The 14,927-nt window shown below is 41.5% G+C and overlaps 1 protein-coding gene across 1 annotated transcript; it reads right to left on the reverse strand.

Moving 5' to 3' along the window:
• Nucleotides 1–1,650: 1,650 nt before the first annotated feature.
• On the reverse strand, nt 1,651–13,890 carry HMGCS2 (3-hydroxy-3-methylglutaryl-CoA synthase 2). Its single transcript, XM_068538164.1, is given in 10 exon segments — nt 1,651–1,757; nt 3,330–3,460; nt 4,067–4,177; nt 5,228–5,398; nt 7,596–7,763; nt 9,094–9,227; nt 9,229–9,260; nt 9,848–9,972; nt 13,621–13,658; nt 13,801–13,890. Coding segments are annotated over 10 exon segments (1,107 nt in total).
• Nucleotides 13,891–14,927: the final 1,037 nt, after the last annotated feature.

Here is a 14,927-nt window from a genome sequence, read left to right on the forward strand (position 1 = left end):
GGTCTGGGGTGTTCCACTGCCCTTCCAGGAGCAAACCTGGACGGCTGAGGGCCCTGAGCCCAACGCCATGGGAGCCAAGGCTGGGAGGTGGGCAGGGTCCCCATGACACATCCTGTCTGTGATGGGAGAGCAGGCTGGGCAGTGCAGAGGCAGAGCTCCGCAGAGCACTGCACTGACATACAATCTTTATTTTAGCTAACATCTCACTGGTGTAGGTTCATGGCTCCTGTGAGACAAGGATGAGGCCCAGCTTTTCTTTTCTTGGTACAATGCTGCTTAAGCATGTGGACCAGGAGAGGGAGGGAACCTGACTTGGAAACTCTCCCTTGAAAAATCCCAATTCTCTCTCTCTTTCTCTGTCTCTTCTTTCTCCTCTCTCTCTCTCTCTCTCTCTCTGCTTCTGATAACTGAACTAGCTTGACACATTTAATGGCCCCCTCTTTGCCACTGACTTGCCCTTAAGAACCATATTACAAACAGACAACAGATAAGCAAACAAACAGATGACTCCCTGGTAGCGCCAAAGTCTGATGAGTTGCTTATGGAGCCTGCCGTTCTCAACCATACCCGGCAGCCTGGCCGGTCGGCCCTCTTTCCAACCTCGCTTACCTCCTAACATCCCAGAGGCACACTTCAGTTGCCCCACAGGGCTGAGAACGCTGGCAGTGGTTAGGAGTGAACAGAGGACACCCCTTATCCTGCAGTTTTCCTGTTTTATCCAGGTATCTCGTTTACCCAGGACTTCTTCCTCATCTTTCCCTGTTCCCTACCCTGCCCTTGGCAAACTTTTTAGTCTTCCCCCTTCATGTACCAAAGTAGGGGAAAAAATTTAAAAACAGGAAAATATAGATGAAGTATTCGGGTGCAGGGACTGATCTGTTGAGATTTATGGGTTGTAAAAGAAATTGCTTCTCACACTTCCATTCTGCGTATCTTCCCAATTCCGAAGATTAACTGAAGGCAGATATGTGGGTCCATGCACTACAAGATTCTAATCCTGAATCTTTGATTTTCCTTTAAAAAGTACCATAAAGAATTCTCCTATTTCTCTTCCCGATTCCATCCTCTTCCATCAAACTCTTCTCTCCTTATGCCCCTCTCCACTTATTTCCCAAATCTCACTTCTTCTCCCCAGAAGGAATCGCAAGATGGGAAGATTGCTCACAGCCCCTTAGCCTAAGGTTCCCTCCAGCCAAGGCTTCTGCCTCTCACAGAATCCCCAGCACCCTGTTTCCTTATGAGTCTCTCCAACACACTGGTGTGTTCCTTCTCTGATGTTCTTCATCTTTGTTACCAACTCGCCCCATTGGAGTAATGAGTTCCATAGGTTCACAGCCTGCCTGCTTCTGTTATGGATGCTAAGTTTGTTTCTATCAAGCTTCTAGGGGAGCTTCCTATCATGAGTAGATCAGGTAAACAAGTTGACTCTTTTTTTCAGATTCAAGATTTAAGAGCGTGCCCCTCCCCCAGCTTTTGCCTTAGGCAAAGAGCCCCAAGAGTTTTACTTGGTCCTCGTGGTACAAACTCCCCACCTCTGATCATTATGGAAGCTACGAACCCTCTCTGGCCTGTTTACACTCTCAGAACTGCATCTGTTACCCAGAGGAAAATCTTTCAGCCACCTACACTCTAAAATTTCACTCATCACCTTTAGACCGGACTCCGGGCATACTTTCGGTGATACCCCTCATCCACTTGCTCCAGGTATCAAGTGCCTGGGAAAAGGCTGTTTTGGTCACCAAGTGGTGAGAAATTCACTGTGGAATGAGAAGAGGCAATACTCACAAAGGGCTGCATGGGGTTGAGGAAGAGAAAATGGTAATAGGGATGCCTAGACCTTCACGTGGGGCTCTCCTGGCTGTGCTGCAAGGGGTGGCGAGGTCACCTAGTCTACACCCAGTAGAGCTCTGGGCCAGCAGAAAAACCAGAAGCAGCTCTCTTGGAGCTAGTACCTAAGACTTGTCTACTAGAAATTTTGTTATAGGAGTATGCCGTTATTCTGCAGTAAACATGCCCTTCCTCCATTGAAATCTTCATCATGTCCTTCTGCCAATGGTACCTAGCTTGAGGTGTACCTCAAAGCATCCTGTTTTCTAGTAGACACTTCCTTCCTAGCCCTAAGTTTTCCAACTCTGATTCATTGTAGTATTTCAAAGTTTTGTCCATTAACGTTCATCTCAGAGGTCCTATTTGTATTTTATTTTGGCTTTTTTTTTTACTTTTATTTTATTTTTTTTATTTGTTTATTTATTATTTATTTATGGCTGTGTTGGGTCTTCGTTTCTGTGTGAGAGCTTTCTCTAGTTGCAGCGAGTGGGGGCCACTCTTCATCGCGGTGCGCGGGCCTCTCACTATCGCGGCCTCTCTTGTTGCGGAGCACGGGCTCCAGACGCGCAGGCTCAGTACTTGTGGCTCACGGGCCTAGTTGCTCCGCGGCATGTGGGATCTTCCCAGACCAGGGCTCGAACCCGTGTCCCCTGCATTGGCAGGCAGACTCTCAACCACTGCGCCACCAGGGAAGCCCTATTTTGGCTTCTTTTTTGTTCTAACATGTCCCCTGTTCCAGATAAGATCAATGACTACGAGGTCTAGGTTTTCTGGAACATTCTCAGTTCCATAAGCTCAGTCTCCTTTTCAGGGTAAATCATGTGTCCCAAGTTTTGTTTGAAAAAATATGGTTACCCCGATTTTAAAACCACCATCTGGCTTCTCCAGTCCTAACTTTTGCTTTGGTGTACTTTTCCTTTGTTGCTTTTTGGGGGCACTATTTTGTTTTATGTTTGGTAAGGAAAGGGGGTAGCTGGAAGAAGACAGTAATATTTGCTGATAACTTATTTATCATTAATTAATTCATTAATCTCTTTGGCAATCCTGCAAAGTTCGTATGACTTTAGAAATGAGGCAACTGAGAAAAGTTCAATAATTTTCTCAAAGATAAAGAGCTGATAAGTATCACAGCCCAGCTTAGACTTTGATATCTGGCTCCAAAATCTGGGCTTTTTCAACTGTTGCATAGATAGTATTTTCAAAGACCATACATCTGGCTTCCATGGGACTTCATTGTCCAGCGTCCTGTTTTGGGTGGTTATCTGTGCTCAGTGCTGGGAAGCCACATGCTGCCTCCTACCTCTTCCCAACTCTGCCTTCTGCTTCCCCACCCGGTTCTTCCCCTTTTGCACCTAACAAACCTTCTCCCAATCATATCTGATAGAAGTCGTCACTCTCACCCACTATATTCTAGACTTCTGTTGAATCCCTGGCTCTCAGCTCCTGGTATAGAATCTGAGAAAAATTGCCTTCTCCTCCTCTCTTTCTGCCTTTTTTCTTACCCTTGTGGTAGAATTGTTCTCTTTGGTCCATTATTTCTGCAAACTTCTCAGGAGACATACGCTTCCGGGAGGCGAGACATTTTGGCAGGTCTGAGGTACTGGATACCAGCTTCTCCAGGGGTGGGGGGAGCCTGGGAAGCAAAAGTAAGACGCTTAAACTTACTTCATTGTCAGCACTACTACCAATCACAAGTCCAATGGAGAGCCAGGCTCTGTGGGAGCTCCCGCCCCAGGGGAAAGTGCTCTATGTATGGCTTAGAATGTCAAGGAATGATAAAGCTCAGCAAACATAATGTTAGCAAAACATACAGGCAGACCCTCATTTAGTCACGGTGTATCCCATTTAGTGCTTAGACGTATGCCCTTGATCACATCCATCATAAAATAATCAACAAATGTTTACTGGATATCTCAAATCCATCAACTTCTCTTTAACCAGTTGCAACCAAACCACCACCATCATCTCTTGCCTAGACTATTTGCTGGAACAATCTGACTGGTTTCCCCATATTCACCTTTGTTTCTCATCAATCTAGTCTCTAAGTAGTAGCCAGGGAAGTGCTTCGAATACATGAATTAGACAAACTTACTCTATTGCTTAAATCCCTTCAGGGCTTTCCTTTGTTCTTAATCACAACATAATTCTGTCAAGGTGGGAGCCTTGGTAGTGGTGAGGCAGAAAGTGGTTTCTTTTCCCAGATGAAACTGGCCAGAAGTGCCTGATCAAAAGAATGGACTCACCTGGAGAAGCATCCTGGGACACCCGAAATGAAAAGAAACTTTCCGCTAAGCCAGAGCCATAAGAGAAGGCACCAATCCTGGAGCCAGCCAAGTCCTGGGCAGAGTGACTGCGGGCAAAGAAATCAAAACCTAAAACGACACATCAACATTATGTTCTGCACTGCAAATAAGCCACCAGTCTAGTCAACCTCTTGCAACTAGAAATGGGTTCTGGGCACTCTACACAAACAGGGAGTTCTGGAAGACCCTGGGGGTAGGCCCAGAAGGAGGAAGACTTACCAAGAGGAGAACAGCTAAAGTCTAAGATACAGAAGTCACAGTGAGCATACCAGAATTTCTGGGATGTAAAAGGAACTTCTCCCCACCCAGGAAGACAAGATGAATTCAGTGAACTCTGAAGGCACCTCCAAGTGAAGGTCAGACCACTGGACTCATCTCAAGGCTCCCATGTTGACTGGCAGTGCTTCAGCAGTTGCAACTTTTTTTATTATATCCTCATTAGGAATAATTTGAGCAAGTCCAATGATATACATATGTATTTTTCTCATGTTGTATGCATGTGCTAGTAGTACAAGTGTTTTCTTGTAAAATCCACAAAATAGAATATCTATAAAACTAAAAATTAACATTTGGGCCCCTGCTGAGCATTACTGTTTTAATTGCTTTAGACATTTAACATTCATCAAAACCTTAGAAGGTAGGTATTGTTATTGTACAAATTTTATAGTTGGGAAAAAGAAGGCACATAAAGGTTAAGTATTTTTCCAAGGTCAAAGCTAATAAATGGTAAAGAGATTTGAACACAGGTTTTGGGCTCTTAAGCTAGAATCTCTTGACCAACATGCTTTACTGAGTACAGAGATTTTAAAGGATGAGATCAAAATATGCAGAAAAGTTCTACTATTTTCCTGCTGCACCAAATAGATCTTGCTCATCCCCTGGCATCATACGTGCACTTCACTTTGGAGACCACTGTTTAATACTGATGGTAAATCTACCTACACATACACCTTTGAAACCTGTTTCTTTCATTTTCCTTCCTTCCTTCTTTCTTTCCTTTTTGAAAAACTTCTGAACCAGAAGAGGAACAAAACTTGGTTGAACCCTCAGACCAGAGGCCACGGGTAAGAGGAGGTGGGGTCACATGCAGTACTCACGGGGACAGAAGTGAGGCCAGGCATCCATCCAGGGATGAAGTGTACATATTCCCGTTGTGTATGGAGAGGTAGAGGGAGGCCTTGCTCTTCTTGTTGAACATGTCTAGAGAGGCCTTTTGAAATGCTTTTTCTACGTCCTTATTGGTGTAAGTGTCTTCCAGCTTTAGCCCCCTGTGAGGCAGCCTGAGGAATAGGCCAGGCGAGAAGCCACATGAGGGAAGGAATGCAGCAAGGGGAAAAGTGTGATAGCTACTGGAGAGAAGACTTTGGGACACATGTTTTTTATAATAGAATACTTGGAAATACAGAAAACACAGAGGAAAACTGTCACTAATAGTCTTACCATTCAGAGAGAGCACTTAGGTCATAGTTTTCTTATGGGATCCATTCCTAATTTTATACAGTTTATTGGAAAGTAAAATCATGCTATACATCTGTTTAGCATGCTTCCTTAACTAATTTTCTCTTTGACATTGTCAGCTTCTCTAACATTATTTTTAAAGGCTGCCAAATGAACCATGATATGATGTACCCTACTTTAACCGATAGCCTCATTTCTGTCCTCATTAGCTAAAATACTACAGAGAAGAGCTACATTTTATTTTTTTTTTCAGGAAACATTTTTTTTTTCATTAAAATTTTTTTAGGCAATTTTAAAAGGTTACTTTCCATTTACAGTTATCACAAAATGTTGGCTATATTCCCCATGATGTACAATGCATCCTTGAGCCTATATTAGACCCAATAGTCTGTACCTCCTACACCCTTATGTTGCCCCTCCCCCTCTCCCCACTGGCACCCACTAGTTTGTTCTATCTATGAGTCTGCTTCTTTTTTGTTATATTCACTGGTATGTTGTATTTTAGATTCCACTTACAAGTGATATCATATAGCGTTTGTCTTTCTCTGTCTGACTCATTTTACTTAGCATAATGTCCTCCAAGTCCATCCATGTTGTTGCAAATGGCAAAATTTTGTTCTTTTTTATGACTGAGTAGTATTCCATTGTATATGTGTACCACATCTTCTTTATCCATTCATCTGCTGTTGGACACAGGTTGCTTCCACACCTTGGCAATTGTAAATAATGCTGCTCTGAACACTGGGGCGCATGTATCTTTTCCAATTAGTGTTTTTGGGTTTTTTGATGTATACCCAGGAGTAGAATTTCTGGGTCATATGGTAGTTCTATTTTTAGTTTTTTGAGGAATAGCTACATGTTCTTTTAAACATGTGGAATTACTGAGCCAAAGATGCACATCTTTTAAGGCTTTTGCTTCATGTTTTCCTATTACTCCCCCAAATATTTGTATCAGTTTACTATTGCTCATTTTCTCATAGACTCAATTCTGGGTATTCAAAAATTTTAAATGCTATCTAAAGAAAACATTAACTTGTTTATATTTGTTACTAATGGTCATGCACATTTAAAAATATGATTATGTGCATTTCTTCCTTGAGGAAATTTCTTGTCCATATACTTTGTTCAGTTTTCTACTTAGTGTGTTTTTCTTATTATTGATGAGACTTTCATATATTAGAGATATTAAGCTATTATCTTTGGTATATGTTAGAATTTTTTTCCATGGGGCAGGTCTTAGAAGCAGTGTTTGTGCTAATTTGGATGTTAGTGGCAGGGTTAGCAGTAGTAGTTAGAAACAAGGGCAGATGTTGGTAAAATACTCCAAAACTTGAACAGATACCAAGAAGAAACGGAAAGATTCCCTTCCCAGTGAGAACTCTTTGTAGTCTTCTTTTCTAAAGGTCTTGGAGTATCGCATCAATAAACAGCATTCTCTTTATTGACATCGAAGGGGAGTGAGCTGGACTATATTTCATAGGTGCGGGGATTTGAGGCAACAAGCAAGACATTCATTAAGCCACTGGCTAGTGAGAATGAGACCAGACACTCCCCAAGTTGCCATCCTGCACTGTGATTATTTGCTTCTAGGTGTTTCTTTCTGTACAGACTGTGAGATCCTCTAGGCAGGTATCATGGAGTCACATCCACTTTTGTGTCCCCAGAGTTTAGTATGATGTCTGACACGTAGTTGATGTTCATAACATGTTTATTACCTGAAAAATTTAGCCACACACCCTTTCCCCTTTTTCTTACTCTCTGAAGCTTCTTATAGTCACTTGATCTAGAGGTTCTGGCAGGGCCCCTGTGCTCCCTAAGATACAGGGTGAGGTCTCTGAGAAGACAGTAACGCACTAACCCACGTGAGGACTTGGTGTCATTTCTACTGTGTTGGAGGATTGTTGTCTTTTCCCACAGGAGTGGCTGGTGGTCCAAACTCAAGGCATGAGGAAGCCTCCTCCTTCTCACCAATCGTGAGCCTCTAGGCTCCTCAGGAAGAGGACTCACCTGAAGGCTTCCAGCCTCTTATAGAGGCCGGTCTGTGTGTTGCTACTGGCTAACAGAAAGTCATTGAACATCAGGTGAGCCAGGGATTTCTGGACCATCTTGCAGAAGGGTGTGTGAAAGATCATAAACTGTAAATCATCAAGAGTGAAATGTCGACCGATGCCAGCTGGAAGAAGAAGTGTGAAAGCAAGGATGTGGCATGATCCACTTAGACATACTCTCCAAGATCTGACTGTGCTGAGGTCTTCCAGAAAACTGGCTCCTACCTCCGGCAAACACACGGAGGTTTGTTCATTCATTTTACAAGCATTTTGCTAAGCACTCTACTCATGAAGAAAGTAAAGAAACAAATATTTTCTTCCTATCTGCCATTGCCAACCTCTGTGACAAATAATTGCTCAAATCAACCTCGTACTGTATTATTTTCTCTATTTTCTCTATTTTCCAGGGGAGAAAACAGAGTCTCCAAAATATGAAGCTGAGTCATGTGTCCAAGGTCACCCAGCTTGAAAACAGCTGGCTTTGGCTTTGGGTTCTGGTGTCTCTGGATCTACACTCCAGACTCTCTCATATTCCAAAGAGAAGGGCAATGCACCCCCTGCCCTTAGGAAAGTTTACAATTTGGTGCTGAGATCCAAAGCGGCATTGATCAAATTCCATATGAGATTAAGGAGTAAAATTAGAATGTCATAAGAATTCAGAGTATGCCAGAGCAATTAGCCAATAACAATTTTACAGTGGATGGGCAGAGGCAGAGAGGTCCAAGTTGATCCTTTCCCATGGAGGCAGCCAGCATCCCACCCAGGGCAGCAGAGAGGGGCCACCCCTAAAGCATCCACGCTGAAACCTGCCTTTTTTAGATGCCCATCTGGGCATGGCTAAACAGGTAGGAAATCCCCCTTTATTTTTTAAGTATATGGGTTTCTCTTTATTTTTAAAAGAAGATTCGTTTCTTTTCTGATTATGGAATTGGTACATATTTTTTAGCAGAAAACTTCAGAAAGTAAGGTGAAAATAAAATCAACTTCCAACACTACCAGGCAAAGAAAAAAAATCACTGATAACACTTAAGTATACTGAAAATATAGGTAAGAATTTTCAACATCAACCAGACTTTAAAAGGTGGCAAACTATAAACCAAGAGTCAAATCACTCCTGACTTCATCAGAAATGAATCCTGGCCTCCACAGGATGTGGTCACTCTGATTCACACAGTACCTCCCCAAGTGGCTGGCACCACTGACTTCAGCTTTGACCTTGGATTGTTTACTTCCTTTCATTTAACTCAAGTTAGAGGCAATTTCATACTTGACTCTGAGTGACTTCCAAAGGGAATTTGGCCTAGGCCCAGGAAAGGATGTCAGAAGAAGGGGACATGAAACAATTCTCTTGTGATCATTTGCAGAGGAGAAAAGAGTCCTTGTCTTAAGAGTTTAGGACATACTCTTGGCCTCGTGTAAATAGGGTCCCCACCTTCTGCCCTCTGAGCCCCATAGCTTGCTCCCACTGGTTTTGGATCTTTTGACGGTATAACAAGTAGCATTGGTCCAGGGCCCGTAAGTAGCGCTGGATGGAGAGCTTCCAATCCAGTTGTGGGCACTCTGAAGTCATATCTGCTTTGTAGAAGTCATATATATACATTCTCCATGTGGGTTGCTCTAAGCCCTGGCAAGGCACACAGAGGGATTCGGGAACTGTACAAGGCAGCCCACGTTGAGCAGAGAGGGTAGGAGAGCCACATACAAGCAGCCCCCTGGTCTTTATCTTTCTCGTGCCCAAGCCTGAGCCCACCGAACATCCCTCATGTGTTCAAAGGGAGTTGACTGGATTGCCGCTTTTATATAAATGAGATTTATATTTCCATTTCCATACCTAGATGGGCTTAAAAAAATCTGGAATAGATACCAAAGGTCTCAAAGGAAAGCTCTCACTTTATACCCAATTATCTTCTTTCGTTTTCAGATGTCAGTTTAGCTCTCAAAGGGTCCTTGTCAGCAGCATCAGTGCCAGCTGTTCCACACATCATTATCCCAAAGTGTGAGGGTGCAGAAGAGGCGACCTTGCCGATTCCTCTCTTCCCCTCCTCCCTGCCCTCTGCTCCCCAGTCCAGTCTTTTGAAGGCAGTCAATATCAACATCAAATCCACATTTCAGCCCTGCATAGTGGGTGTGCCAGCTTGGAATTAGGAGCTAGGTATTTGGCTACGCCATGCACAGTCTCCCGGCACCACGTAGCCACTGTTTGCTACAAACCTCTCTCGAGGGCCAGAGGGGCCTTGGGCCCAAACAGCATTGCCACAGCTCCAGCCCTGCCTGTGGGGTGAATATTACCACTGGAGTACACTGCGATGTCTCCACAGACCACCAGGGCATAGTGACTTGTAATGAGAGACAGGAAATAATGATTATCACTACCAAATCTCAAGTAGACTGAAAGCCTCCTGTGTGCCAGGCACAATTTTAGGTACTGGAGATAGATCACTGAACCAAAATAAAAATTCTTGCCCCATGGAACTTATGTCCTAGTGAAATTCATCATGACACCTGTGAAATGCAATGTCAAAACTCAGTGTTCTGTGACTCTAGCTGTAAAATCCTCATTTATTCAGAATTCAGTTTCTGAATTCAATGAAAAATTCATAAATTAGCACTTCTGAAGATGATTTAGGTTTGTACTGATCACCTTACAGCACTTCACAGTACTACAGTGGAAATTTCTTTCAAATCATAGAAGGCCAAGGGATGGGGAGGGAAACTAATATTTGAAATCCTAGATAGACACGAGCTATCCTCAAACAATCCTTAAAATAATCCAATGAGGCAGGAAATATCCACATTTACAAAGGAAGACACTGCCTTCTAGAGAATCCAAGTAATTTGTCTAAGGTCACCCACCTCATGAATATGGAATTATATATTCAGACCCAGTTCTGACTGGATCCTGAACCACGTGCTTCGAACTATCTGGTATTACTTTCCTTCTGAGAAGAGTTAGTGTCAAGTAACCACATTTAATGTAGGTGACCCATAGTAACTACTTCTATAGTAGCCAGATGATTATTCAATAAATAATTGTTGTCTTGAATATTATTTGTTCCTCTTTCATCTGATAGTACTGCCCGCCCTCAAACTTGGGTTTGTGAGAGAAACATGGCAGCAATTTTAGTATTCTACCTAAACTGTGAGGAAGCCCCCAGGATTTACGACAGCACTTGTGTTGAGAGCCATTATTTCTGTATAATTCAGTCCTCACAATAAGCCTATCTGTCAGATACAGTTACCTCCTCTTTATAGACAAAGGAATTGAGACCCAAAGAACTTGAGTCACTTGCCTAAAGCCACACAGCTAATAGATGGTAGGATAAAGATTCAGAATCAGGATTCCAATCCAAATTCATTGAAACCCAAGAAACTTCTCTTAAGATTATATAACAATTCAAACTCCAACCCCAACAAAACAGTATTGTTTTTTTTTCTCTGCAATTTTATATATGTAAATATATAAAAATATAAAATATATAATAAACATATTATATAATATATATAAACAAAATTTATATATGTATATAAAATTTGGAAACTATAGAATAGTATTTAGAAGCCATTAAGGAAAAAACCAGTCAATTAGACTGCCTAAAATTAAAACCTTCTATCAGAAACAAACTCAAAAGACAAACTGGGGAAGTATTTACAGTACGTAAAGCCAACAAAGGATTATTTTCATTCATATATAAGCGCCTCATAAGAAAGATAAGATATGTAATAGAAAAATGGCCAATAAACATCATAAAAGTATCAAAGTTCTCTTATAATAACAAAGGAAAATCAATGATATTATTATTTTATTTATTAAACTGACAAAGATTAGAAAGTTTGATAATATATATTGTAGGAATGTACTTTAGTACAAGACGTTGAAGAGCAATTTGGCACATTCTATCAAACTTTTAGATCAAACTATTCTGCAATTCCACTTCTAGGAATCTATTCCTAGAACATATTATCATGAGAGTGCAAAACTATTATACAATGTTCATTAAAACAGTATTTATAATTGCAAAAAACATACATCAATCTAAATATCCATCTATATGGGACTAAGGTTTGGCATATCTATCAATAGAATATTATGTGGCTTTTAAAAGAATGACTTTAGGTGACCTTATGTGTATATCTATCTATAGATCTATATATATATCTTATATCTATTTATCTATCTATAGAATGACCTCTAAGATATCATAGAGATGAGGAATAATGTGTACAATGTTAAAAAATGAATAGATAAGGGTACGTAGAAAATTCCTGGAATAATACATAGAAACTGTCAGTGTTCCTGGAAAAATACATAGAAACTGTCAGTGTTAAATTATGGGAGTTGGTAATGGGGTGTCAAAGGGAAATTTTTCTTTACTTTTCACCCTTGTGTGTGTGTGTGTGTGTGTGTGTGTGTGTGTGTGTTTAACTGTTGGTTTCAATTACCTTCATTTAAAACTAAAAAAGACAAGAAAAAATGAGGTCTCTCAGGCAATCTGAGCCAGTACCACTCTTTCCTTCCCTCATACTCTACTGTCTCTCTGGAATGGTCCAGAACTTCTTGGTGAGTCCCAGAACCACCTTCTCCTATCTGAGGGTCCCTAGGTGGATGGTTGGCCAGGTCAGAAGCAGAGATCACATCTACACTGTCCTTGTCTGGTTTTAGCAGTTGCCATTAGACTCAAGCTTAAATATGCTTTTTGTTTTAGTATAGATTAACAATTTACATCCTAATAGTTTGTATAAATTTTTCCCCCCAAGACATCACATTAAAGAAGAATGCATTTGCAGCCCTCTCCTGTGGAATACCCAACCATTCAGCAGAATCTACTCATTTGAAATGACATGTTTGAAGCTGATAATGCCCCCAAATATAGGCTCTGATTTTTGGTTAAAGGCTGGTGAGTGTCCCTTGCCCTTCACTTCTACTCTCTAACTAAATGCTGGGTTGGACATATTGGTGGTGACAGTAGTAGGGGTTGCTGAAGAGGTAATAATACAAATGCCAAGCAGGAGAAGCACTGAAAGTACAGATTTGATGATGTAGAGACTAGAACATGCCAAATCAATGGAATCATTGATGGTGAGGCTATGCAGTGCAGTTGAAAAAAACACTGAATGGGTGAATGGAATTGTACTGCCTTGCTGCATGAACAGAGACAAACCATTAAACTCTTCTTGGCCTCTTTTTAAAGTGAAAAATATTGGATTAGATAGTCTCTAGGGTCACCGCCAACATCAAGACTTCATAATTAATTTTATAATTAATGTTTATTATGGTTTCTAAAGTTTAAATTCTAGTTTCCAACTTAGTAAATGTAGGGCCTTGTCTGCCCAGGTACTGTTTTTTCACATCTCCATTGATATCTTGTTTAATGCCTGGAAGGCAGGTAGGCAAACAAAAACTCTGAGTCTCACAGAGGTTAAGGGACTTGTCATCAATTATTGACAGACCTAGGTTTCTAACTCTCCTAGGAACCAGGCAAGGGAGAGAAAGTAGAAATACTCTGTGTCGTAGTCTATCCTGTGATTCTTTGGGTCTATTTTTTTCGGGGTGTTTTTCCTTAACATCTAAACTTGTTTAAATCCTTTAACATCACCAATCTCTTTCCCACTCAGAGACTTGGGAGAAACCTTAGAGAAACAGGAAGAGGGAAATGGGAAATATACCGAATTTGATTTGGTGTCTTGCTTCTGCCATGCGCTACGTGTAAGATATTAGATCCTCCGTTTTCTCCCCCGTAAATCAGATATGACACCCACTTCCTAGGCTGTTGTGAGGACCAAATGAATGACTCTGTGAACATGCTCCCTAATTAACTATACAAGTCTGAGTGGTTATTATCATTGTGGTTGTTGGATGATCGCAGCAGCTGTATGAAGAAGGTGTCCTTCCCTCCCTGGATGAAACCACCCAAGGAAAGGAGAAGCCAAACTGAGGATTCGGCCTCCAACCCAGCTCCCTTCTTATATAAGGCCTCTGGCAGCACGTACCATCCCAGGAGCTGGACTCCAGATTATATAACAACTCAAACTCCAACCCCAACAAAACAGTATTTTTTTTTCTCTGCAATTTTATATACATAAATATATAAAAATATAAAATATATAATAAACATATATATAATATATAAAACAAAACACTGAATAGAGAGAGGCAGTGTCACCACTGAATAGAGAGAGTCAGTGTCACCGTAGCAGGCACTGGTGGTGTCTGTGCCCTCAATGTCAGTGTTGCCTGAATCCTGGAAGAGCTCCATGAGCACTGTTTTGACAGCCTTGGACTTGTCGATGATGGTCTCAGTGCCCACTTCCAGCCAGCCCACAGATTCCCATGGGAGCTGCGTGAGCTCCATCAACTGCTGCACCACCGTCAGGCACAGGGAGTTGATGCCCTCCTGGACTGAGCAGAAGCCCATCTGGGTTTGGCCCATGCCCACTGTGTACTTCCCTGCCTCCACATCGTTAAACTTCTCCATGTCTGTTTGGTCCACATATTGGGCTGGGAAATAGACCTCCAGGGCAAGGATGCCCACATTCTTTGGCCAAGTATCTCTTTTGGCCAAGGGGATAGCAGGGACTGTAGAAAACCTGTAGTAGAGAAAACAATCAAAATTCCACTAATGGGCTCTAGCTAGTTTCCTCAAAAGACAGTACAGCAAACATTTCATTCATTTTTTTAAAAATATATTTTAAAGATATCAGATGAATACAAGTTTAGGATTGTTATATTTTTATCAGATGAATACAAATTTCGAATTGTTGTATTTTCCTGTTGAATTTACCCTTTTATCCTTAGTAAATGTCCCTCTGGCCTTTTTTATAGCTAAATACATGTGGAACAAGCAACGTCTGTGGGAATACAGAAGACTGAGAGGGCAATTCCAAACTGGAGCAGAGAGAAAGTGGAGAAAGATTCAGTAAAGAGGGAAGAAAACTGTTTCTTTCCTGGACCCACCACCTCTCTTCAACCCTGACTCCTAATCCCTCTGGAGAAGATCTGGAGTTTCTCCTTCTAGCTACAAGTAAAGAACTCACCAAGTCCACCTTCTATTTGTTCCACATAAAAAGTACCTGAAAGCTGGTTACTTTAGAGGTATTCTTAATTTTCCAGATGGTGAAAGCAAGGCACACATTGGTGAAGCGATGTGCTCAGGGTAACTTCTCCGTTTCTCATCTGTTAGAAATATTCTGTCTTTTCACTCATGAGTGCCACCAAATTCCTTTGACTTGGAATTGGAATTTGACTTGGAATTTCCACAGGAATTGTAGCTCAGATGGAATGTATCCATCAGTC

Source organism: Eschrichtius robustus, chromosome 3 (assembly GCF_028021215.1).
Source record: "Eschrichtius robustus isolate mEscRob2 chromosome 3, mEscRob2.pri, whole genome shotgun sequence".
NCBI classification, from domain to species: Eukaryota; Metazoa; Chordata; class Mammalia; order Artiodactyla; family Eschrichtiidae; genus Eschrichtius; species Eschrichtius robustus.